Consider the following 27,501-nt stretch of genomic DNA (forward strand, 5'->3'; position numbering starts at 1 on the left):
GGGGGGGGGGGGGGTGCTGCGAAAAACTGGAGCTTGGCCGGCCAGAGCCACGCTCCAGCTGCCAGCTAGGCTCTGCATGCCCAGATTGCTGTTGTTGGAGCCCCGAGAGGTGCCCAGAACCCGAGGTAAGGCTGCTGGGGTCAGCCCAGGTACTGGCCGCAGCCTCCACTACCCCACCAAGAGTATTTTTCCCCACTCTAGCCCCAACATGTACTAGGGCAAAAAACATTGGTATGAATTTGTGCCACTGCTTTTTTCCCTGCAGCAACTGCATGGCCCTTCTTGTGGAGAAACTGCCAGTTTGTATCAGGTAGAAACCAATAACTAATTGCTAATGGCTACACACTGTATGTGCACCCAAAAGCATCAGGCAAATCACCGTGCAAAATGAGTCTGTAACCATAACAGAACTAAAAGAAGTACAAGAGCTGTGGCAAAATGCTCTAAATCTGCTAGAGGAGGATTAAAAGAATCCCTGCAGCTTCCCCTGACGATTTTGGAGGAAATCACAACTGGTTGCTTCAAAAAACCATGTTGCATTTCTTTCACGCTAAATAGCTTAGTAATAGCAAAGCTGTTTGTGCACTTTATGGAGTCTCTGGTTCTTCTCCCTTTTCAGGGGATAGAGAAACTCTTCATGGACTACGTTGCTTTTTTTCTCACTGGTTGGTTGATCTGCTTGCTTGTTTCCTGTCTTTTGGTTTTGCATTGCTTTGGTGATTTTAAGTGTGTTGGTGGGCATGGTGGCAGTAGAGGCAGGTGTTGGTGCAGTGTCATGATGTTTGGGTGCCAGGTATGCACACTGCACTAAACACTTCTCAAACCCCAACTTAATCTGCATGAGTAACTTGGTGTACTGTGCACAAATGTGTGTATATGATTTTTTTTTTTTTGTGCATAGACCTTTGCCTTCATTCTTGGAACACTTGCCCTGAAAGATTTATCTACCTGCTAAAAAAAATACATCCACCTGCTACCACTTTAAAAGAATTGAAACTCCCCAAACACTGCAGTTGCTTAGCTGATTTTGCAGCTACTTGGAGATGTAAGAATATTTCCTATTTCTGTTTGCTACAGCTGCTGTACTACTTGGGGTAGCAGATATCAGTGGATGATCTAGTCACCTTGCAAGACAGATTGTGGAGCAGGGAGAGACAGTGTTTACGGAAGTGTCAGATTTAGCTCCTGTGTAAAGAGCTTAACCAAGGTCTATGCAACACTTAAATTGCACTAAGACCATATTTTGAGAACTTATAAGCCATGTGCTGGTCCTCCACATAAGCTAAATTTTGCATGGGAAGGCAGTGATTGGACCCCAGCATAGGCCCCTTGTGGAGCCACCATAAATTCAGGGATTGCAGCCTTCCGTAAAAGTACTAAGGATGAGCCTGCATTATGCTACAGGTAGATTTCATTAGCATCAGTGAGACTACCAGAGCAGCTGGAGTATTGCCCTGAGATAGAAGAGATCTTGCAGGGGAACCTAGACTTAGCCAGACTGCAGGAGACAGCATAGGCCAAGGTTTATATTGTGTTACAGTTGACTTGTCATCAAAATCAAACTCCAAGAAAGATTTAAGAGGTGACTAACTTTGGCTGTGTGTTGTGTTCCTTGGCGCAGTGGAAGAACCCTACTTCCTTACCACAGAACAGTGGTTCAGACATTCGCTGTGCTGGAATTGACGTTAGGACTTTAACTAAATTATGAAGATCTAAAGCAGTGGCTCCCCACCTTTTTTTGCTGTGACCGTAAATCCGGGTTGCGACCCCCACCCCCTCCACGGACTCACTCATGTCCAGTGGCGCCAGCAGAGCCCAAGCCTGGCCGGGATTGCGGGGGGCAGTGGCTGCGAGAGCCCCACAGACCATGCACTGGGAAAGCCCCGCAGGCGAGAGAGGTGGAGCAAGGGGCGGACCCCCCGTGACCCTAATTTGGGTCTCAACCCAAGGTTGGGAGCCGCTGATCTAAAGAGTCTTTTAAGTCATGTTCAGATATACTGGCCAAAGATGCCATTGCTACACTTCAAGCAAAGAATGACTCAAAGGTAACCACAATAGAGAACTGAGAGTATTGGAGCATGGAATAACAGTTTATTTTTAAGGGTACATATTTCAACATCCATCCCTACATCTTTGATTTCATGCCAGTCTGAATAGTTTATGGCTTCCACAGCAAATAATATTTTAAGTAATGAACAAGGGAAGTATTTTTTTTTAACTCCTTGTTCAGTAGTTGTAACCTTCTGCACCTACAGGAAAAGATGAACAAGCTTTTAGAAGTATATGAACGACTTGGAGGTGAGGAGGATATTGTTAACCCAGCCAACGAACTCATTAAAGAAGGACATATCCAGAAACTCTCAGCAAAGAATGGCACAGCTCAAGATAGGTACTTGTTTCTGGTAAGTTTCTTGTATTCAGTGTTGCATCTATTAATTGTTTCCCTCTTGCAGCAATGGTCTCCTTCCTCTGATCACAATGCAGAATGCTAATACAGGTTTCCCTCACTTTATGCGGGTTCTGTATGTTTAAATTCGCTCTTATGTGATGACCCTTTTATACCAAAAATTTGTTATATGCAAGGTAAATTCACTCTTATGTGATCAGTGTGGTGGAAGCCTGCAGTCGGCTGCACACCAAAATATAGTCTCCTGTATGGATCTGTGCCCTTCAATTGTTGTCTGCGACACATGTTTCTGTAGTTGCCATCCCCATTATGGTAACATTCACCACCACTCTGTGCTTTGTGTACTGTCTGCTGTTGGGGAGTACCAAAATTGTCTTGTAAAAGTGGTAGAAATGGGTTTGGGGTAAGTACAGTCGAGGGCTTGGAACGTAGCCCCATTTGTTACATTGTAAAGTGGGTTCCCTTTATGCAATTTCGAGTTATGCGCCGTTTTCCAGGAACACATGTACAGCATAAAGCGAGGGAAACCTGTACATCTATATCCAGTTCCCTTATGCCTCCTTGTATTCTTTACCTGCCACCTCTGTCCCCTGAACAACTTCTTCTATTCATGTCTTCCTATCTCCACGCTTAAGTTGCCAAGTTCTTTGAGAGAAGTAAGTTCCCTATCCCATTCCTAAGAAGCTACTTCTCTTTAAACTTCTTGAGCAAGAAATAATCCAGCTTCTGCTGAAATCAGCATAGCAACTCTAATTTTCTTCAGAAGAATTTAAATCAGGACCCGAAACACTGTGGAGAAAGATGTCTAATAGGCCCCCAACCCTGCAATAATTACAAGTATTTGCAGAAGATGACAATGGCTATGCGTGATATTATTTCCACCCTGACCACTTCCTCCAAATAGTGACATCCATGGTTTCGCTCAATACCTTAAATCTGTCCTTAGAATTTTCTTTCCTTTTTGAGGTTGATTAAGCAAATCAGATTATTTATGATAGCTGCATTTTGTTACGAGGGAGACCAGTGCTCCAAATCATACTGCTGTCAAAATGCAAACCCCATCTTGCCTGTATTGCCTAATTTATACCTTCCCCTATTACAGTTCAACAGCATGGTATTATACTGTGTGCCAAAACTGAGGCTGATAGGCCAGAAGTTCAGTGTTCGAGAGAAGATGGACATTGCAGGCTTGCAGGTTCGCATCTGCTTTTTTCCTATTTTTGTACTTCCCCCAACCCTTAATCACAGTCCTCCTCTGTAGCCAGCAGAGGGGCTATACAGTGGCTTTAGGGCTGAAGCTATTTTTCAGACACTGGTAATGCTTCTGACAATCAGACAGCTAGACCTCCTCACAGAATTATTTGTCTCTCTGTGCTAACCCTTCAGCAAATTCTATCACCCTGGAGAGCTGGGATTTCAGTGTCAGTGATGCTCAAATTAAATTGGTGTCGCAGCAGTCAGCTTTTTTACTTTGCAGCTTGGGGTTCTGTTTGGAAATGAGCTCAGACTTGAAGGCCTAAGGGCTGGTAGAATACAATCAGAAAACAAAAATTAGTTCAATGTCCTTAAGGGGCATATCAATTGAAGCTGGTGACTATGAGCTAACACGGGCATATGTGAGCTTGTGCACTATTTCCCTATGATCCCTTCAGGTGTTACTGAGGAAATTAGCATTCAGATATGTTGCCTCAGGTACCTCATAAAGAGAAGTATGCCACCTATTTTCTAACCTCTCCTCTTGAAATACTGTAGACTAGAACTGCAGGTAAAAGTTCAGAGTGTAAGAAAAGATTTATATCCATCTTTTAGTTAAGTGTATTTGCACAGAGTATGGGGGTTGGTGACTAGGGCTCAGAGGCATTACAGTAATAGAAATAAATTATCATAATAACGATAGCAACACCGTGCAATAGTATTCTCAATAACTGAGATTGGTAGAAAGAAAGAAAAGATCATTTCTCTCAGTTGCTCTTCATTTTGAAGCACTGGCACACCTACATGTGCGCTTAGATGCACATTAGCCTATTTTAATGTGTGTTGAAGCATCACATAAAAAACCATGCCTTTTACTTAATGCGCATTAAAATAGACCAATGTGCTTAAAAAGCGTCTGCCTTAGTTAAAGCTCATTAAGCCAGTTTAATGCGCATTTTTCTAGTACCTCACAATGGGTGTACTAAATTTAATGTGCATTAACTAAAGTTCATACATGTGTTGATGCACCAAGTGCTACTCTTCTTAGACTTACCCTCATATGGCCACCACCCAGAGTTGAGTGACAAAATAACTGTTTATCTCATGTAATGAACTTGGAAGTCCTTAATTAGTTTGCAAGCTCTCTGAGGTTCAGACTATCTTTTTGCTGTCTTTATATGTAGCAAGTTCAGTGTGGCCCTGGTCTCTGAGTAGAGCTGTTTGGTGCTGTTACAGTACGAAAAGTAATGAAAAGGATCCTTCTTCATTTCAAGCTGTCTGCTATATTATTTGGGTAGTCATCTCATTTTGGGGTATTCAGGATTTGAATGTGATGCTTGAGAGCTGTTAAAAATGACTGAAATAAAATGAAGAATAGTAAAATACTGGCTTGTTTCTACCAGGTCCAAGAAATTGTCAAGCAAAATGCCTCTCATACATTTTCAATAACAGGAAAAAAGAGATCATTGGAACTACAAGCTAGGTATGATGTTTGTTCAGCCTTCTGAATTTGTGGATATGAATATGCACATTTATTTTTGATTTAGAGGTATGATTGTGCTAGAATGATCTAGTTTTAGACTACAAGATCAATAACGATTAATTATGTAAAAAAGGGAATTTGCTGGTACTAAGTTGTAGCCTACTGAAGTGTCACATTGATTTGCTTTCATTGTTGAATAAGCAGCAATAAGTTATGAATTTTTGTAATTATATTTGGTAATAATATTAGGGTCTATTTTTCATGAGGTTTATAGGATAACTGATTTCAAAATTAAAGTTGCTGATGCATGTGAAGTTGTGAAAATGTCAATACTTGGTTTCATTGAACATACAAAAAACAAGGCAGTAAGGTGTTTTTTGTGTTTTTCTGTTCTTGTAGGACAGAAGACGAGAAGAGAGAATGGATTCAGGTTAAGATACAAAGTTGTTTATATTGATTGAAATTTCTACATCCCCCAGTTCATTCTGTTTTCACATCATCTAGTTTGAATTTGAATACATGCATTTTCATTTAAGAAGTTAGGTAGTATGGTCTGATTTGGGTGGGGGCTGGGGGGAGAGGGGGTAGAGTTGCACATAGTGTTGGTAAATCCCGAGCTGTCATTCTGATTCATTTGCTAACTTAGTGTAACCAAAGACACAGTTCCATCTCTGTAATGGAGATGGAGATCCATATTTCTGAGATATGTTTGTACATACTTGAAAGTGGAAAACTGATTGACTAAAACCTTTGTAAGAACAAAGAACTTTGGCAGTGAGGTTTTTTTTTATTGTATCAGTTTTCCAGTGAAGCAATAATCCTGACAGTTTCCATAAGAAAATTTTTCCAGGACGTATATTGTAATGTGTTTTTGTCCTTCCTTGCATATTTCAGGTAATTCAAGCAACAATTGAAAAACATAAACAGAACAGTGAAACATTTAGAGCTTTTAATAGCTCTTTTTCTCAAGAAGATGAGCACTTTCCTGACTCATCAGTAAGTATGAGAGAGAATACATATCTACATATATTTCCTTTCCATATTTTGCATATCCTTTACCCTGGCCTGATATACAGCCAATGCTATTTTAATACTATAGTCTTGTTCTTGATTTTTATGTTACATTAGTATGCAGTCAGCCCCCATTTTTTTTATTGTGAAATGTAGATCAGTCATAGTTATCCAACCATGCAGGTACAGAATATATTATCAGAGTAATTCAGTGCAGAGGCCCATCAGTCATGTTTTTCAGACTAGTAGCTCATTTAGCATAACAAGTGAATTCTTCAATATTATGAGTGGTTGGCTGTCTGGAATGATGTTTGTGTGACTGGGAGTTTTGCTTATTATCTTTTTTGAGACGTGTATTTTGTCAGGAGATTCTCATACTGTTTTATTTTAAAAGAGTTCTAAGGAATATAGCAAATGTTGATCTTTATTGCAGTTTTGATAGCACTATCATTTGTAAATGTAAATGCATCTCAGCAATAGAATTCTATGACTGTTCTGAAATACCTGTAAAAAAATAACATCTACTATAAATTGACCCTAAATTTAATACGACCCCCCCAATAATTAGATTTTATATATGGAAAGTTTGTAAAATTAGATAATTTTCCAGGTAGATAGTCTAATTATTGGAGGGTTGTCTTGAATTTGTTACCCATAACTTTCCTGTCCTATCTGGCACCCCCTCCCCACAACTCCCCACAGTCTCTGCCCCTTCTCCCTTGCTCCCCAAAACCTCTGCCTCTTCTCCCACTTCTCCCTGCAGTATCTGCTTCTTTATCCCCCTTTTCTCCCCATGTAACTGTCAGATGCTGTTTGGGGTCTATTCCCTCCCTGGAGCACAGCATGTGGAAGTATGACCCTTCCTGGGCCATGCACCAGTATTGGCACTCCTGATTGGTCAAGCAGGGAATGGAATTTCCCTGTACTCTGTGTGCTTGACAGTGGGAGGGGGCAGGGGGCAGAAGCTGAAGTGAGCAAGTGGAAGAGAGAGGCAAACAGCTTCTGTGGGTCTGATTCTGGCCCAAACCTGGGCTCAGGGCCAGAGTTGCAGCCTCAGCAGCTTCCTGCTCCCCCACGCCTGTACCTCCCCGCTCTGCTTTGTATACAAGTCTAAGATGAGGAGCTTTTCTCCCCATGCTGACTGGGGGGTGGGGACTTGTCTTAGAATAAAAGTAAATGCGATATTAAGTTCTATACATTTCTAAGAGTAGAAACCTAAGGGATTTCTGTTGTGTCTCAGCTCTATCTAATTTCAAGACCTTTCCATAGGGGTTTTAGTTACTGTGATCACATGAAGACAATAATGTCCCCTCTGCTGCTTGATTTAAGGCAGTCACTGAAATGATGGCATTGACCAAAGCCAGAGTAGGAGAGGGCACTGGAGGAAGAAATTTTCAGAAGGACTTGAAGCACAGCTGCCTTTTGGAAGTAGAGTTTGTTCCTGAAATAAAAGGTCATGTGGCTTGTCCCTGACACAGGGGCTAGGGACAGACATTTAAAAAGCCTGAGGTTGAATTGATTACATCTTTATAGGTTAGTGTAACCTGCAAAGCTTGAACCAATTTGGATGTGCCTGCTTTTCATTCCAGACATGCCTGCAGTGGCTCAGGCTAGAAGCCGGGCATGCTAGAGCAGCCCTCCCTTCCCTTCCACCATGCTGAGATGAGGTGGGGGCATGGCCAGGCCCCGGCAGGATCCTCTAATTAGGGATGGGTGTATACCCCAGCCTTGCCTGCACCCTCCAAGGCTTTTTCCCGCTCACTGCTCAGGGGGTGGGAGTGTTGCTAGACCCTGCATCTGTTGATGATACTGGGATTTCCAGTCTCCCTCTCCCTGCTTCTTCATACTGTCTGCAAACCAGGTCATTTCTAACATCTTTCTTTATCCCCCCTTGAAGATTGACAGATTGCAGCCAGCAGCCAACAGGTTGCTTGTCAGAAAAAAGTTTATCAGCCCATCAAGCCCTACAAAAGAAAATATCTCTCTCATTAGTTTCAAGCTCTTCTTATCTATAGGGTGCATTTGCATTTGCAAGCTACTAGCTGCCCGCCCTTTGTTCCAGTGAAATTGGAGACCCACACAGACACCTCTCAACATTATCTAGCATGGAATGGGGGGTGGGGCATGACTAGATGCTGGGTCCCTGCGCTAGGGCCCCTGCCATGGAAGAGAGGCAGGAGGGGTGATCCCTTTTTGAGCAGCCACGTGGGGGAGGAAAGATGGGAGAGCAGAGAAGGGGAAGCAGGTGGAACCTTGGCAGCCACTGCAGTCCCTCAGCCAGCCATAGCAGTCATAGTGCTCTGGCTAGGAAGGAGAGGGGTGGGGTCAACTCTGCTCCACTGGAGCAGACAGCACAGCCCAGCTCAGGGGTCCAAAGCATGTGGGATGCTGGGGGACTCTGGTTTAACTTAAACCAGGAAGGGGTCTAGGACAGATATTGCATAAATCTGTTTGACCCATATCAGTTAAGTCTGATACTACATTCAACCAGGTTCATCTCAAACCAGTTTCAGCCATTCTCAGACTGGTTTTATGTGCACTGAACTTATGCTCTGTTACAGGTTTAAACCAGTTTCTGATCACTTAAACCAGTTTATGTATAATGTCTGTCCCTAGCCTGGCAGATCTCAAAATAGGGAGGCCATATCCATCTACACAGAGTCCTGGGGACATTTCCTGTCCTAGCTCTCCCTTCTACAACAGATTCATCGGCGTCTCACTTGTATGAGTGAGGACAGGACACCCTTGAGGAGCATTCTGCAAAAAAGGCAACGTTGCACACTTATTAATCACTTGATAACATTCCATTTAAAATATGACAAAAAACAAAGAAAAAATAACTGCCAGTGAATATTTAGGTTCTGCATGGCTACTGTCAGAGCCAAAATGCTCTAATACAGTGTCCTTTTTGATTAATAGCTGAATTAACTAGCAGTCTTGCCCTTGTTCAGTTAGAGACTCTCTGCTTGTCTTTTATAAAAATATCGTATTTTTAAGTTCCAGTTTATTTTAGGATTTTGCTAATAAAACAGTTACATGTTATACTCTAGCAGTTCATAAAAACCAAGCAGGGAAGAAATTTAGTTCATTTCCTGGCTGATATGAGTGCAATATACATGCTAATTTTCTTTATACCAGTTTTTTGAAAAAGTTGGGTTATCACCATAATCAGCTTCAGGCTCTCATGTCAAGCTAAATGTGCTACAAATCACTATCAAAAAGAGATGCATGTGATCGTGTGAATAAAGAAACTGGGCAATCTCAGGATAGCAGTTTTATTTCATTGATAAGTTCATCTTCATTAGAAGATGTTGGGCAGAATGGCTATGTTCTCACAACCTGTATTTTACTTTTGTATCAATTCATATAAAGAGTTCACTGAGTTCTGTTGTGATCCATGATTGTGATCCACGGTTCTGCATTAGATTGGAATGAGGCATTGCTCACTCTTCTCTGAGAACCCTGGGTACTGGGCCCTACAAACTGATGGGGAGGAAAAAAGCAGAAGTATATTGAGACTCCCCACTCCAGGACCTTAGTACTTGGTGGCTGATAAGTTATAATGTTATATGCAGAATTTGAAGTTCATAGTGGCTACTGTAAGGTACAAGAGTCAGTCTTGTATATAAATGATTCTTAATATTTTTCTTAACTGAATTTCCATAGCCTTGTGCTTTGCCAAGATCAGACATTAATAACACACAGGTTTTTTACCCACAGCAATATAAATTAGTCTCAAACCAAACACTTCAGTTCCACAATAGGTTTAGTAAAGAACACACAAATTTGAAAACTGGGCTGCTACTGCATGCCACTTCTTCCTGAGCTCCTGAGAAATGAGTCCCCTTATGTTTGCCGGATCATGTCCAGTTCTTTCCACTTTCAGAAAGAAAAGGACCGACCTTAGTCTAGAGCTTGAATCCCAGCATGGGACAGAGCTACTGTAGGTAGTGTTTTCAATTAGGATTTGAAGATTTCATTATGAAATAGAGATCCTGTGCCTAATTATAAAAATCAGATCCAAATTTCAACCCTCCAGTTGTCTTTTCTGCTTGTCATCTACAAAGGTGTGCTCAGGTCTTCTGCAGGCATAAACAGACATTTGCATGTGCAAATCGGACAGGAGGGATTGACTTTTACGTTCTGCCTATAACGTATATAGCAAAATTGATGAAAGTGCTTTATTAATGGGCTATGGCAGAACCCCGGTTTGCACATGGATGGCATGTTTGCAGAACCCTGGTTTGAACATGGATGGCATGTGTTTGCAGGATCTAGCTACTAGCATGGAGGTAAGAGCATTGTGTGTATGAAGTGAATAGTTGTACATGTCACATTTTTTGTCAAGTCTGAAAATTTGCATGCAAGCTCTGACCTGTGCTAGAAATGGCCAGGAGGGGGGATATGAGAGGTTCAGGGAGGAAGCTGGGCTAAGTTAGGGGCTGGGAGACACTATTCAGTCCTAATTGTGCTCTGCTATTGTGCTGATTGAAATTACTGACTGATAAAGGCTGTGCAGATGGCCAGCAACGATTACATATTCCATGAATATCTCTTGTTTGTTTACAGCCTTCAAAGGCTCTGAGCCCATCTGCGGATGTGGGTTTTGCCGTCACTGTTAACCTCATCCTCCCTTTCTGACTCCTTCCACTGGTTTTCACACTCACCTTTTGTCTCTTACTGTATGTTTGCATAGATGTGGAATAGTGGGGTCATAACTTTGCACTACTACAATACAAGTACCAGACTAATAATTGACTCATCCTCTGGAATGGGTAGAGATTCAGCCTAGTTACTGGCTGTTATTTTGCATTCTTCTCAGCACTAGCACAGCCCTGGTGCTTCAAGGAGTCTGAGTGCTCTGAGGTTCCACTGCAGCATGGACTCTTTCAGGAGAAGGGCCTGCACATTTTTTCAGTCTCCATCTACCATGCTTTACGGCTTCATAAATATTGTCTCTTGCTAAACAGCATAGATTCATAGACTGTAGAGTCGGAAGGGTCCATGAAGGATCATTGTGTCCAACCCCCTGCCCCTGGCAGGAAAGAGGACCGAGGTCAGATGACTCCAGCCAGGTGACTGTCAAGCCTCCTTTTGAACACCTCCAAGTTAGGTGATAACATGGCCTCTCTTGGAAGCCCATTCCAGATTTTGGCCACCCTTACTGTAAAAACATTCTTCCTAATGTCTAACTTGAATCTACTCTCCACTAGTTTGCACCCAGTATTCCTAGTTGCTCCCTGGGGCGCTCTGGTAAACAGCGCATCACAAATTCCCTGCTGTCCTCCCCTGATAAACTTACAGGCAGCTACAAGATCACCCCTTAGTCGTCTCTTTTAAAGGCTGAAGAGATCCAGATCTCTCAACCTCCCCTCATAGGGTCTTTCACGGAGACCACTAATCATGCGAGTGGCCCTCCTCTGGACTCTCTCCAGATTCTCTGTGTCCCTCCTGAAGTGCAGTGTCCAAAACTGGACACAGTACTCCAAGTGCAGCCTAACCAGTGCTGCATAGAGGGGGAGCATCACCTCCTTCGATCTGTTGGTCATGCATCTGCTAATACACGACAAGGTGCGATTGGCTTTGTTGATGGCCTCGTTACACTGCCAGCTCATGTTCATCTTGGAGTCAGCTATGACTCCAAGATCTCTCTCAGCCTCTGAGCTGCTGAGGAGGTCATCCCCCAACCTGCAGGTGTGCTGGGGATTCCTCCTCCCTAGGTGGAGTACCTTGCATTTATCTTTGTTGAACTGAATCCTATTTCGTTCTGCCCATTGATCCAACCTGTCCAGGTTGGCCTGTATCTGCTCCCTGCCCTCCGGTATATTAACTTTGCCCCATAAATTGGTATCATCTGCGAACTGGGAGATGGTGCTCTCCATGCCTTCATCCAAATCACTGATGAAGATATTAAATAACACCGGTCCAAGGACCAAACCCCACGGGACCCCACTGCCTACCTCCTTCCAGGCTGAGAACAACCCAGCCACCACCACTCTACTTTCCCTGTTTGTTTTCAAAAAGTTAAAGGCTTGTGATGTGTGAGAAGCATTAATGCATGTGATATTGGACATCAGCCAAGGAAGAGCCCTGGTGTGTCTCAGGCCAAGCACTGAGCTCAGTGAAAGCAGGCCTCCCAGGATCTGGCAGCTGTGTGTCCAGTGATTAGTTAGATGTCCAGGAATTTTCATCAATTTTCATCTCTTGGTGCAGTATCTTGGACAAATAAATGAAAAATGACCAGTTTGTATAACAGATTTGGAAATGTTGAAAGTAACATAAGGGCTTTAACTAGGCAAATTGGCAGGAGTGCATCTACACTTTCCACAAGGAAGGAAGATCAAAATATATTTTCTCTGGAGTGAGACTGTCTCTTTTCATAGAGTTATTTGTTTCCCTCCAGAGAAAAAATATTTGATGCCTGGTGAGCTGGATACACCTTGATCCATTATTAGAAGGTGCAGTTAAAACACAGATGAGAGCCTAAGAAACTAGCAGATATCAGTTGCCTAACAAAGTGGGACAGAAAACAGTGCTGGGACATGGTACTTGAGGAAATGGTAGGGCTTACTGAACCAATATTAGTAAAGCTTTTCTGAGATCTGTATCTCAAGGCTGGAGAGTGCTTCTGGGAAAGTGTAGGTGTTGTATATACATATTGTTTTGGCTTGGGGCTCCAGGAGGCGCTAGGCTGCTTTACCTCTTCTTGGGGAGCATTCTTCATATCCATGTCAAAGTTCACATTCCCTCCCAGCAGTGTACACGCTCTCTTGAAACCCTGTCACAGGTGTTATCCTTCTTGCTAAGCAGGATTACAGGAAAATCCTCAGGGCTGCTCCTTAATTGACTAAATAGGGTTCTTGTTGAGAGACCCAGTTTGCTCCTTAGATGTTCTCCAAAGACAATAGTGTTGCCTGTCTCCACAGATGCCTGTTCCCCTGATTGGATATAGGGAAGTGAACAAAGATTTCATCCTTTTGAGTAGGTGTGATCCTTCCTATAGCCTTTAGTGGGTAGTGTGACTCTGCTACTCTGCTATTGTAAGTTTGCAAGCATCCAGACCACATCTATACCCAGTTGGCTTCTCTTTGCTTTCAGTGTTGCAAATGCACAGTGTTCATTCCAAGCAGTTTCTTAGTTGTGCTAGGATACAAATAGCCACCAAAAAAAAAATCAGAGTTAACAGCTTTTACAATTATACTCTTACAGCCTGGTTTGTTTACAACAAAGAAATGTACTGCTTTCAAATGAAATTGTAAGGAGTAAAGTACATAGTGTGAATTCTCTGAAGCTTAAGATTGTCTAAGAATGTTAGATCTATGCTTTATATATTTCTGAAGGGCTTGTGGGAAAAATGCATGAATGTCATAGGGAACTCGATCATAAATAGAGCCTTTTCCTTAGAGAATATTCTCCTCAAGTTTAAGGCAATGATGCAGATATTCTTGGGGTTGGACTTGTGCTTACAGAGTATTTTTGCATGTGGTATGTCTGTGGTGTCTAGTAATTGATATTTTTAGTTTAATTAAATACATTGCTAAAGTATATTTATGTATTTTCCTGGATGTCTTAAAAGAATCAATTATAAAATGCTTACACGGGCACAATTGGAAACAATGGGTTATACATCCATCTTAAGAGTCCAATGACTACAAAAACTGCTTTGCTGCTTTGTCTTATAGGAATCTATAGTAGCAGTGCAAATCAAAAACTGCTCTCTTTATTCTGTGTGTTCTTTAATGCGTTTTTGTTCTATGCTGTTTTTAATGCATCTCTCGGTTACTTACAGAGTGCCCGTATTTCTGAAAGAAAACCAGGCCTTGGCAATTCAGTGCCATCTGTAAAGTCACCCACTTCATAGTTAGCTAAGTGTTGCAAGTAGCTGAATATGTATATAATTTACTTTCACAAACAGAACATCTATGAGGCTAGAAGTACATTATTCCATGTTTTGGTTTTACTGTTCAAAAATCATTTAAGTGCAGTCTCCATATTGAAATGTTTTTGTGATATCTTTTCCTTCAGATAGCAAGCACCAGCTCTGTGGAGTCTATGCCAGGAGCAGATGGCTGCAGTGCATTTGGAGGGGTAAGTAATCATGAGATGAATTTTCTTGTTGAGAACACTTTAAAGTGTATCTTTTGTGGCAGGAAAACATTGAGAGGAGGATGTAATGTACTTTTTAATGCTGTATTGTCAGCTGCTTTTTTGGCATAGATACACTTCAGGATGAATCTTCACTATGTGTTTGTCTATCAATGGATTTGAGTGGTATATTTTGGCTGCTTTAATAATATCCCTTACGTTGTGTTTTAAAGAAAAGCAAATTATAAGAAGCCCAGCATATAAATTTATATTTGAATCTATCAAAAATACTAAACTAAAAAATTTCAGAATCATTTCAAATTTATCCTTGTCTGATGTTTTTCCCCTCATTCTGCTGTATTTTAACTGAAGAATAACATCAGCATGATCTGTGAATTGTGTTGCATATCACAGCCTTAAGCAATATTTGTTTTTAATAACATCTCTTTACAACCATCCCAATGTGAACATGAGAAGTAGTGCTCTCTGCTTAAAGCTTACGCATATAAACCACTTGGTGGTAGTGGTGGTCAGCAAACTTGTAGCTTCCTTCTCCTGTGAAGAAATACATAAAAGAATGAGATCTTTTTTGAAGTATTACATATTAATATAGGTGGGCACTGAAGAAATAATGAGGGAAATTAAAGAAACATACAAAACAGTATGTAAACACTTTGTTATAGAATCTGATAATCATATTATTAACACAGTATACAGTATTTAATGATAGTTTTTGTATACACAAGTGGAAAACTACCCTAAACCCCAGCGTGAAGTGCTCAGTAAGTATGTCTTACAAATAATCCTATGCATTAGAGAGAAACTGAATTTGGAAAAGTTTTCTTTTAAAAACCCTAGCAGTGTTGCAAAGTTTAAATCCTACTATTTAATATAAGTTTGCATTCCACTTCAGCCTATTTTTGAAGATTCATTCTGAAATTATGCACTAAAACATGTATTTGTGTGTAAGTTGGTAACCTGCACGTGGAAAATATGAGGCTGAGTGAACAAAAATAGATAACTGAACTTGCAAATGCTTTCATTTGTGCAGCTGCCTGTGTAAAGATCTAATAATTTTCTACTTACCCTCTTAACATAACCTGCATGTGTAATTTAGATACTTAAAATTTAAAGTCCAGGTGCAGAATAAAGGAGATAAATAACAAGAAAACCATGGAAGCACAAAAACAGTTGTGAGCTTTCTTGGGCTTCTTCCCTTCTTCTCAGAAGTGAAAGGAAACTGAAAGAGCTCAGCTGTGATGTCTGCTTGTCTGATTCTTTTTTCTCCCCACCCCCTCCCTAGCCCTGGATCCTGACCTTGGAAACACTTATTTTTAAGTGTCACTTGTTCTGGATAATAAATTACTGATATATTTTATTCCATTCTTTTCCCCAAATTTAACATTTTGATAAACATTTCATCAAAATCTAGAGAACTTTAGACAACTGTAAAGTACAAACAGCCTAGCAATCACAACATTGTGGTGTGTGAAAGAAACTGTTTTGAAACCCAGTCGTGTAAAGACTTGACAGTATATTTAAATCTTTCCCTGTCAGTAGTCCCCATAACACAGTAGGATTGGTCATGTGAGAAAATTAAGCCTTATGATTATTATTTTACTTAAATAGTAATACCAGGAAGTTTCAGTAAGCATCAGGCTCCCTTTGTGCAAAATCTCTTTCTGAGCATCTATAAAACTAGGAAATTCGGTTCAATAAATGAGACGAGAGACTTCAGTTTGCTGAGGGTTCATACAGTTATTCACCGCTTCTGGTCTGCATTCATGTGGCTTGCCTTCAGCTGTGTGAACGTAGACCGGGAGTAGCATGTGCAGCTGTTTGCTGCTCCTGGGAACTGCTCAGGAGGCCTGGTGTAAGTAACAAGGAGTGGGGAGAGTAGTAGGCAGGATCCAGGGGCTAGGAGGTCCATGAGGTGCCTAGCTTGAGGGGGAGGGTTGGGGAGTTAAAAATAGCCCAGTCAGCATGTGCAGGGGGGGAATAGCACACCCAGGGGCTGGCACAAAAAGCTCAGTTTTTCCAGCCCCAGGGGTGCACCACAAGTGTGTACAGATATTTGCAAGATTGTGTTAACCCTTTCTTAGATCACGTTAACCCTTTCTCAATCTAAATCAGTTCACCTACTCAGGGCATTTAGATTGATTTTACTCTGGATAGGTTGATCTAAATATAGCCCCTGTACATACCCTAAGCAAGGAACTCCTTGGCTTGGGGTTAGGGGAGCTATGACAACAGCAGTGTAGCTTTCAGACTGTCTACTTGATTCAAAGCACTTCCTTGTTTTGCGAGGAACTATTTTCAGACAGTCTATATTTAGAAGTAGGTAGCTCTCTGCTCTCTCACCCATGCTTTTTAGAGCAAGCAGACTGTCTCTTTTAATGTAGTTCAGTGCTTCCAGAAGGGAAAATGTTTCCTTGGTTGTGTCGCCAGTTCTTCAGCTCAGTAACTAAATAACCATGACTTCTTCATACTTCACTTTGTTTTTATAAAGGGACAATCACCTGCTTCAGTGGGACATTTTGAAGCCTTATTAAGATTTAGAGAACTTTAAATGAAAGACCTTTTTTAACATTCATTATGTCATGGACTAAAGGGCCTCTGTGCCATAAATTAAAATACATTCACATAAAAACTATCAATTCGTGCAAAAATTGTCCTCGACCGCAAATCCCAGTCATTAGCATATCTGTCCATCCCAAAGCCTGACACTTTAAATATATGACCCTTTCATATCTGAAAGCTGGCTCATCCAGGCTACTTCATCTAATAGCATCTACTGCTGAGATCCCTTAGCAAGACTATTCTCTTGGCAATTGGGTGTCTTTTAGACTGTGGATGTACACATCATCATCTTATTTTGGAGCTTCCCAGTGTATTCCAAATCGGCTAACTGGCAATTCAGTTACAACTGAGGAATTTTAGGCAGTTGTTTTTCCTGGCTGTATGTAGCTACGGGAATAGACAGGTAGAAGCAGTAGTATTCTTTTTAGTATTCTTTGTGATCTCTGTCACAGGCTTACCTCAAAAGTAGGAATGATCTCACCAGAGGTATTTGTCCCAAGGAAGATTTGATTAACTTTGAGTTTCATCTCATTCAAAAGTCAATGTTAAGCTGCATTCATCATGTTTTATCATGGTATGGATTGTATTACTCCATCTGTATGCATCATTACAATTTTGGGACATAGCTGAATCAAAGGTTATGTCCAGACTGCTAGTTAACAGCTGTTTATATGTCAAAGTATTTTAGGAATGCATACCTAATAAACAGAGGGAAGGCAAAACTAGTAAGTATCACTGGCCAGTTGTGTTACTAGGGCAAAAACAATTGGCCTTCCAAGCACGTGGTAGAAAGGGCTATTATTGGAATGGTCCCCCAAAATAGTGTCGGTCTGTAATGGGACAAATCATCCCCATAATAGCAAGTGCATTTCAGGGAGATGGACCATTAGGGGAATTTGAGATGCCCTAGGAAGGGAATTCTCAGACCTTTCAGCAAATGGAACAATGTTATTTGGTGGGTAGGGGGTCCTGAAGGTAGTTGGGAGCTATCCATAAGGTAGTAATTGTCTGTGGATTATCCCAGGCTTGGGGTGAGTCCAGGTGACCAGCTGTCAGGATTTGGCAGGATCAGTAGAAAGGCTGATCTTGGGAAATATTGGCAGGACTCCCTGAAGGACTAGGTTGTAGCCAGATGAGAGAGTGAGAAATTTCACCTGTCTTTTTGTTTCATCTTCAAACTACATGGTCAAAACTTTTCTTATACAAATAATTATTTTCTTCTACATAATAAATCCTTCTGTTTTGTTACCTTACTGCTTGCCTGTGGTAAAGAGTAAGTGATATTCCAAACTAGCCCCTTGGAGGGACCTGGAACTCTCGAGGGACAACTACCTGGAGCAGGAAAAAAATTCCTCTGCTGCAGCTATAGGGTCTGAGGAAAGGGCAGTGGAGCTGAGGCTTGCAGGTGTGAGCATTCATCCCAGGGACAAGCCTTGGTCTATTGCTTGAGACAAGCAGCAGTAAGACAACAGGGAGAAAATTGGGGCTCCAAGGATACCCTGTGAATAAGTTTATGACAGTCACCTTCCAATAAGGTATCTCTCACAAAGCTTAATTTTGCCTTCAGTCACACCCGTGTAATCTCATTAACACTAGTGAAGTTACACAGTACAAATAAGCAAACCAAATGGCTTATTGTTCTTGATGCAAATTGTAACTGTTTAAAAAAAAATCCAGTAATGAAGTACACTGCTCAAACCATTTCAGAAGGATTATTCCGTTAGTAGATGAAGGGAAATGTGCTCTCATAAGTGTTTAATTATCATGAACATCAGAATTAGAGCTGTAAAGAAGTTCTTCATCAATGGGTGGCTTTGGCCACTGGAAATGCTGGGGAGGAACTGATGCTCTTTCAATTCATGCTGATTAGTGAAAGTAATCCATTTTTCTTAATTGTAAGTCTTTTTTGAGCAGGTCTAACATAGTCTGAAATTAAAATTATTAGTAGTGGCTCATCCCAGGCATTTGTAAGTGTTTCATTGTCATGATAATTCAGTGTCACATTGGCTACATCTGGCTCTTGTCAAGTAAAGTGCATTTGAGCTGTGTGAGAGATGGCATGGATTTACATGCATGCTTTTCTGCTGAGTAGTAAATGTGTATAGAAGGAGAGGTCTAGCAATTTCACTATGTGAGCAGATATGTATCGATGTGCTTCATAAAATGTAATTGCTGGATATCATATGTGCTGTGTAAAAGTTTGAAATTTTGCCTTGGAAGCAGTGAGGAAATGAATAAAAATGAAAGCACAAATTAAAAATGAGGGAATGCATTTTAATACTCTTGTATAGAGCTAGAGCTCACTGCTAGCCATTTAGCAGTACTACACATTTAATACTCTTGCAGGTCAGGCGGGTCATACAACCGTATTCAGGAGCATTCTGCTTCTAAGCCAGGGAAAAATTACCAGAGAGAGTCAGTTCAAGATGATGAAAGACTCAATGTTGGAGCCATTAATTTAGCGCCAAGGCTCTTCTCCATCTCACCTTCCTGCACCAAAAAGAAGAGTAGAAGGTAGAAGGAAGGGAGTGAATGATGCAGCTAAGGAAAGAAGTAAATGAGTATGCTGGGAGCTTTATGTAGAAAAACAGGCAAAGGCTAAGATAAGCAGAAGAAAATGAGTGGGATTAAAGCAAAGGGAAAGAGTGAAGAGAGGCACTGACTGAAAAGGTGAGGGACAAAAATATCCCTGTGGGAGACTGCTGTGGTCTAGAGGAGGGAGAAGATTAATAGTAGATGTGGTAGATGCTAAACATGGACTAGAGGAAGAATGCGTGAAGGGTAGCCAATATATTCCTAACACGTTGATGTTGGCTTCTCTCAGGCAAGACTTTCCCATGGGATAAAAATACTAAAGACAGTCACATTTCTTCCCATACTGCCTTTGCTGAGAGCAGAAGCAAAATGAGTCAGAAGCAAAGTCAGAGTTTCTTGAGAAATGAGACACAAGCCTGGCCCTCACCCTTTTAATTCATTGGGATGAGAGTGACTCAGGATTCAAATTTTTGTCTAATCGTTTCTTCCCAGATTATATTGCAGTCAATGGGAGTTATGCATATTCAGCTTGTCTCTGAATATCTCTCTGCTTCAGCAGCTCAATTAAGTCAGCTACATATTGGCTGTTTACAGACATTGAAAAAAACACAAAACCATGCTTTACCGAAAAAAGCAGCACATTAGTTCGACCTGGCTCGCAACTTCTGTATAGATCGGACACTTCAGCAGGGCTTTTAGTTGTTTTAATCAGCTATTAGACAAAAACACCAAAAAAGCCTCACTAAAGTGCCCAACCTATACAGACCTTGGGTGAGCCAGGTCCAACTAACGTGCTGCCTCTTCTGCGCATGTGCTGGGCTCAGTGCAGGAGCACACTGAGTTTCAGGTGCCATATTTTGGGGGAGGGTTTAATGTCTGTGAGCAACCATTGATTCTCACTGCAGAGACATCACTCATTTATAGACTTTCACTGGGCTAAGGAGAAAAAGTGCCTTTGAAAAAGTGGTGAGATTCCTTCTGGGCTAGTACCACTAGCTGGCGATCAGTGGGCTGCCTCCTCAACCATGCTGATTGCTCTCTCTAAATTCCCAGCTCTCTAAAACCCCTCTCCTCCTCCTCCTTCTTATTAGGGTCTTCAGAATTTTTGAAGCTGAAATTATTTTTGCAGACAGGTCTCAGGCCCCATGATTTATCTCTTAGCATCTTTTTGAGGAGAAAAGCTGTGTTGGAGTGGGAGAGGCAGTGGATATGAGGAGCAGGTGTTCCTCTATGTACAATCGCCGGCCTGTCAAAATGCAATTTGTTTCTTCATCTGGTGATGCAGATTCCTTTAAACTGTGTTGACAAAATGATGAAGGTTGAAAACGTGGTGAAATTGCTGCTTAGATCTTTGTCTTAATTGATTTCTGGAGCTCCGTATAAACTCCATAACAAACAGAAAATGCCTCTGCTCTTGCTTTTACTTGTGGGCAAATCATAAAAACTTATTAGACAGCATTTTCTCTCAAAATGTTGTGAGTAGATTGAAGCAAGGGATGAGGGAATGAATTAACACGGCTCTTTATTTGTTTTTGTTTTGAGAGAGAGGTAAATCTGATGTGAATTTGCTAATAAAACTACCATACATTACTGTATCTGGTACGGTGCGACAGATTTCCTCTCTCTAGATATGATAGAGGCCTTTGCCAGAGTAATTTGGTGTATACTTTCTATAAGCAGGGGGCTCTGCAGTATCTGTAATAGTGGGGAGTGCAGTGGATGCCTATAATTTTCCTCCTCTCCTTTCATGGGCACCAAAGACAATCTAAAGCGAGCAGCACTGACCAAGGAAAAGGTGCAGTCAAGATGGCTAGGAATTAATGTATCTAAATTTACCAAATTGATGTTGTAAGTAGATCTATAGATTTACGAGTTGGACAGTGTCAACCTCAAAACTGTTTAATGCATCAGAAATGTTTTCAACTAGTATACTTGTCTCCTCACCTGCCCCACCCTCACTGAAACCTTACACACCCAAGGGAATAGATCAACACTGCAACAAATTTAAATCAGTTCAGACCGTGTTGGACCAATGAGAAAGATGTGATTTCCAGAAAGAAGACACCCTCGCTGTGCCTCCCCACCCATCTCCTTTTGCCAATAGATTGTTAGATGGAGTAATTCAATGGTTGTGCTGTCTCACAACAGGAGAGATGGCCTCTGTGAAGAACAGACCATGCTGTTTAGAGCCTTATAGGGCCAATCAGCACTGGATGAGCTGATGTATCATTTGTCAACTGCAGTCTCAGGCTATCCGTATCACTAACAAGAGAAGAGTTTCCTTAAGCATATCTGTATGAGGAACATACACTGGGAAGAACTTAATAAATATGGTAAAGCTGAGTGACAGAGAATTATTTTGCAATATGCAATTGTTATACAGAGTCCTCCATTTATAAATTTCATTTCAGGCTGATCCTTGCCGAAAATCATCCAAATCTAAGCGAGACAAGGAAAAGCAGGCTTGCAAAAGCTGCAACGAGAGCTTCAACTCCATCACCAAGAGGCGGCATCATTGCAAACAGTGTGGGGCAGTGAGTATTGGAAGCAAACTCTAGCAGACGTTTCATTTCTGGCAATTCAGTTAGTGTAGATGGAACAATTTAAATGTAATATCAGATCCCAAGAATTTGGGTAGTTTTTGGACCTCAGAAAGAGCTTTTAATTTTTCAGCAGTTTGGCTGAAGGGCACTGGAGTGCTCAGCAGGTTCGTGATAGAACAGATCTTTCAAGCTGTGCTGTCCATTGGGAGTCGAAACAGAGCTGTATTCTTGGATGGAGGTGTTGAAGAGACATGTATCACACTGCTGAAAAAAAGATTCCTCTCCCTTAGGTTTTTATAGTTTACAGTATTTTAAACAGGTTTGTTTGTCCCTACAGGGTTAATGTGCCATAAACATTAACCAACAATGAAATAAACAGTCCAGAACATTCCTGTGTTAGCACTCATTTCATAGCATTTCTCTAGTTCTGATTGATATGCTCAAAGGAGTCCTGAATATACAATATATTCAGAAGCTCACAGAAGGCCTGAATATACAATGCTAAAGTGATGAGATTGCATTTTCCCTTGTGTGAAAATAGAGGCGTGGTGCTTTTTGCCTAAGAAGGTTGCCCACTGCACTTAAAAGGTCCGGAGAATCCAGTGGTAGTAGCTTAATGCCTGGATATTACAGGAGTTAAGAGCCCATCTCCAATTTAATTTCAGTGCTATTTGGATTCCTAATTCTCTTAGGTTCTCCTGAAAAATCCCAGCCTAAAATAGCATGAGATCAGGGTTTGAATTACAATTTGTCTCTTGGGAGGATCTGCAAAATAAATTGGGCTTCCCATCTCGATGCCCTAATAAAAATCAGAGACTCCCTCAGGTTATGATTTTCAAATCTTATGGGGGGCTCTTGTTTTATAGGGGGCTCAAGCTCCCCTGTAATTCAAACCCTGTATGAGATTAGTTTCTTTATGACCTGCAACCTTCTTCTGTGCCGTTAGTTTCACAGTTTGGTATTCCTGATTTAAGTAGCTTAAAAATAATTTTGTTCATGATGTGAAATGGAGGTAAATTTGGTCTGAAGAGAGGGATGCAGGTAAGAAGATATTTTAAAAAACGTTTTTAAAAGCTTTAGTCTTAGAAATAAAATTACAGATTACACAGTCAAACTGGAGCAAGTGCTCTTGAAGCTTCAGGGTTTTTTTAAATAATTACTGCAGTTATCACGTTCATTTTCTTTGCGGTTGAACTGTTATATCAAAGCTCAATTTTATGGAAAAAAAATCAAATAAAAACCTCCCTCATGGACACAAAGACAATAAAGAGAATTAGGTTATTAATCATTTAAAGTTAAATAAACAATTGTTTGTTACACAATGCTTACTCATGTGACAGTAATATGCAAATGAAAGAAGTTAATTTGCCTTAAGCTAGGATGTTCATATTAAAAGAATAACTGCTTTTGTTTGCGCATTTCAGAAAAATGATGTGGCATTTAACACTTTTATATGGGGCATTTAACAGGAGGAATGTATAGTAATGTATATCCTATAGGTCTGCCTGTGAGAATATATTCTTCTGGCTGAAGAGCGTTCTTGTTGCATTATTGTATAATAAAATGGGATTTGAAGACAAATCCTACTGATGACTCCTGTATTGTGAGCACAAAGGGTTGATCCCTTCATCACAGTAGTCTGCAACAGCAGTTACTAACATGGAATTTCAGATGTGAAATCGTACACTAGAGCCCTAAATCCAACACTTCTCATAGGCACGAATTTTATGAGACTAATGTATAATTCGTTGTTCATGGCAAATCAGGAAAAAATGGACTAATTTAGTATTAGTGGTCATGTATTTTTAATATATTAGTCTATACTCTCAAAAGTGACTAGTGATTTTCTGAATGCTGTTTTCAGATGTTGAGTACCAAATACCTTAAGCCTGATTTTCAAAAAGTATGGTATGCCCATGCCCTGCATTCTCACCACTCCTTTTACAAGTTTTCTTTGATGCATCTCATTGTGGGCTTTCAAAACAATGAATCACTTTGAAAATTAAGACTCCAAAAGCTTTTTCATGTAACATCACTTTGTTAGTGGTTGGAAATATTTTGTTTAGTTTGTATTTTGGAACAGGACATAAGACTGCAACAATTATTCCTTAAGCTCTGATGGATACAGCATTTTTTCCCCCAGACATATACATATAAAAGATACATGACACCTGCTGCTGTCTTGTGCTTGAAAGTTTACAGAATTTTATTTCAGCTGCTTGCACTAACCAAAGCCATTAATAAAAGTGAATTTGGTTTACTAAAGACTGAAGAATAAAACATTATCTCTCTCATGCAGGTTATCTGTGCCAAATGTTCTGAATTTAAGCCACTTGCAGATAACAGCCGTCACAATCGGGTATGCAAAGACTGTTTTCAAATACTATCAGCAGCCCCAAGCAGCCCTGGAGCTGAAGGTGTGGGAGAACAGAAGAAAAAAATAGCTACTGAGGTACTGATAATTTCCTATTCATCTTATAATATACTAAATAGACATAGGAATCTGCTTTGATTGTTAAAATCCTTTGGATATAGTCATCATAATTGTTCACCATTTTGGTAGCTTAACACTCACTCCTAACACATGCCTGGCAACCTAGTACTTGTTTGGCCATATGGGCATACATTTCAAACATGAAGTATGGCTTTTCATGCAGGAACATTCAGGTTTTGCACACTAAACAAATAGAGGCATGCACACACTGTCCACTCCCTCCTCCTCCCCTCTTTTGTGGATAATTTGCACCTCTGGAAATTTCACCACAAAATGTGAGTGGAGCTGACTTCTCAGTGAACCACGCAAAGGTGTGAAAAGCTCTTTTTATCTTGTGAAACACCAAGAAGCAGCAGAATGAGAGAGCCACTGTTTTTAAAGGTTCCTCTCTTGGGGTAGCTGAGCGACAGAAATTTACACAAACAGGGCATATCTACACGTGTGCCTGCGAGCAAAAAACTCTGGAGCATCTTGCTCCAGAGTTTATTCATACACAGCACATGGAGCCCAGCCAGAGCAAGTTCTACCCTGTAGCAAGTACTACCCTGGCTGGCTGCTCCAACTGGGCTCCACGTGCTGTGGAGGGCTAGCTAGTGCCTGAGGGTGCTTCAGCATGGGTGCTGCCTGCTGGCTAACCCTACTCTGAAGCACCATTATGCTTCAGCCAGCTCCTCTGCAGTGCATTGAGCCTGGTCAAAGCATCCCTGGGCTGGCAGGTCCCTTACCAGGCTGGGCTGCTCCAGTGGGGCTCCACATGCTGTGGAGTGGCTGGCTGGGGCACAAGGGTCCTTCAGCATGGGTGCTGCCTGCCAGCTAACCCTGCACTGAAGCACCCTGTGTCGTAGCCAGTGGGGTAGTATCTACCCATGTGCTAATGCACATGAAAACACTCCACAGCAGGGTATTACTTGTGTTTTACTTGTATCACTGTGGACTTTATTCTTTTCACACACCCTAATAGGGGCACATGTGTAGACACTGAGATGTTTACTGCAAAGTTAATTAGTCAGCTGCACCCATGGTGACCTGTTTCATGCTCCATCAGAGATAAAGTACAATGCTGGGAATAGGGATAGAGTATATGTGGACTTAGAGTACAGCCAGAGATAGCATATGCCACTGTTGTGTACTTATTCTGACACAGAGACATACTTAGGTGCCTTTTGGAGATAAGAGGAGAAGGGATGAGAGTGCTTTGAGCCATGACTATCCTGAGCAACAGAGCAGCCCACAGATGGTTGTAGGCAGTTGCCACCTGCCATTGTGGTGTCTTGGCTTTTATGACTCATGTAATTCTCTCTTGCTAGATAGTTTATCTCAGCTTCAGCTTGGTGCAGAATCAGTGAAGTCTAAAGTTGGATAAAGTCACATTCTCCCTTCCTCAACTGCATCATTTTAAGGCAGAGCAAAGAATCTGATTCTGTGGGTTTATATTAAGCTGCAGAATCTGAGGATGCCATGCAGATCTGGCTACAGTTCAAGGATTCACCAGTAAATCCTGGTTTCTCTTACCATGAACTACCTAGTACCATTTAAGCAGAAACTATCTGCCAACAAATTTAAAGCCTGCACCTAAACAGCTGAAAATTCTGATAATCCTGAAAGCCAGGAATCTATGTAAAAGCCAGTGAAATGTGCACAAAAGGCATTACTTCAGAGAACAGATTATTGTTGTAAAAACCCAAGGGGGCAGTCATATTCTCTGACTTTTATTCCTGTCTTGAAAGGATTAGGTAAAATGTAAGAAAGATGGTGCACAAAAAAGAGATATCACAACAAGTCAGTTTCTCCCCCTCTCTTTGTATTAAGCTTTGTAAGGAGCTTAATGATAACTCAGGAGTTTGTGACTTCACAAGTATTATTAGCAACTGCCAGAAATCCTCTAGAGATTTTTCCATTGGGAAGTGCAATATGATAGAGACATCTTTCAGTGACAATTTTTTTGTTGTTTTTTTTTACCTTTTGTCACACAGCCCTTGGATACAGTTCACCAAACAACTTCCCATCTGTACACTAGAGCATCTGCTAGTAATAGTGTTAAAAAATTACTTGGATTTCTAAATAGAAGCTTTAATTGAGAAAAAAAAACAAGCAGGGATAACTAAAGCTGTGCAAAGCTTCGGTAGCTGATTCAATTCGAAGTAGATTTTACCCAATTTGGCAGCCGAATCTCCGATTACGAATTGAATCAGGAGGCCAATTAAAAGGTTCAAATCGAATCAGAAGCCTCCGAATCCATTCAGAAAAGATTCAGCACTGCTTCAGAGATTCGGCCATAGACTAAACAGGCAGCTGTCCTCACCACACTGGACACAGCTGCCTCCAGTTGTGGTGGGCAGAGTGGGAAGGGAAGGGGCATGGGGGAGGGAGGGGCTGGGGCTGAGACAAGCTGCCCAGCTGGGACAGGGAGCACGGGCCTTGGGGAGGGAGGTGGGGGGCATGTGGGCATGGTAATGCTGGGAGTGGGGGGCTATGCCCTCCTGCCGCTTGCCTCACCAGGGCAGGGGGGTGTGATGCAGGCGTGGCTTGCTCCGGGCAGAAGGGGGGCAAGCAGCAGCAGGGCATAGTCCCCGCTCCCAGCGCTGCCACGCCCGCATCCTGCACCCCCGTGGCCCAGCTAGGCAAGTGGCAGCCGGGCATGGGGGTGCGGGATGTGGGCACTGCCCAGATGGGGCCCGTGAGTGCAGGCGATGCCACTGCTTGCCCAGTTGTGGGGGGGAGGGTACAGGATGCGAGCATAGCAGCACTAGGATCAGGGGCTGCTGCCGCTTGCCCCCTTCCACCCGGAGTGAGCCACATCTGCATTGCATTGCACCGCTCCTCTCCGCCCCGGTTGGGCAAGCAGCAGCAGGTCATAGCCCCCGCTCCCAGTCCTGAGCCCCCCCTACTCCAGCTGGGTAGTTTGTCCCACCCAGCTCCAATCCCTCCCTCCCCCATGTCCCTTCCCTCCCCCCTACGCCCACCACAACAGACTTACCAGCTGAAGGCAGCTGTGTCCAGCAGGCTGAGGAACTGCTGCTTGTTTAGTCTATGGCTGAATCTCTGAAGGGGTGCCGAATCTTCGGATCCGATTCAGCTGAATCGAATCACTGTCTCTCCGAATCATAGTTTCATAGTTTCTAGGGTCGGAAGGGACCTGAGCAGATCATCTAGTCCGACCCCCTGCCAT

General features: G+C 41.8%; 1 protein-coding gene across 1 annotated transcript in view; it reads left to right on the forward strand.

Moving 5' to 3' along the window:
• Positions 1 to 27,501, forward strand: part of FGD3 (FYVE, RhoGEF and PH domain containing 3) — a 204,939-nt gene that overhangs the window by 162,695 nt on the left and 14,743 nt on the right. Inside the window, exons 10-17 of the mRNA XM_019505031.1 lie at positions 2,256 to 2,402; positions 3,510 to 3,602; positions 5,005 to 5,084; positions 5,484 to 5,514; positions 5,979 to 6,080; positions 14,121 to 14,183; positions 21,707 to 21,829; positions 24,138 to 24,290. Of these exons, the coding sequence (XP_019360576.1) occupies positions 2,256 to 2,402; positions 3,510 to 3,602; positions 5,005 to 5,084; positions 5,484 to 5,514; positions 5,979 to 6,080; positions 14,121 to 14,183; positions 21,707 to 21,829; positions 24,138 to 24,290 (792 nt within the window). The remainder of the gene's footprint in view (positions 1 to 2,255; positions 2,403 to 3,509; positions 3,603 to 5,004; positions 5,085 to 5,483; positions 5,515 to 5,978; positions 6,081 to 14,120; positions 14,184 to 21,706; positions 21,830 to 24,137; positions 24,291 to 27,501) is intronic.

Source organism: Gavialis gangeticus, unplaced genomic scaffold (assembly GCF_001723915.1).
Source record: "Gavialis gangeticus isolate Ggan-Ray unplaced genomic scaffold, GavGan_comp1, whole genome shotgun sequence".
NCBI classification, from domain to species: domain Eukaryota; kingdom Metazoa; phylum Chordata; order Crocodylia; family Gavialidae; genus Gavialis; species Gavialis gangeticus.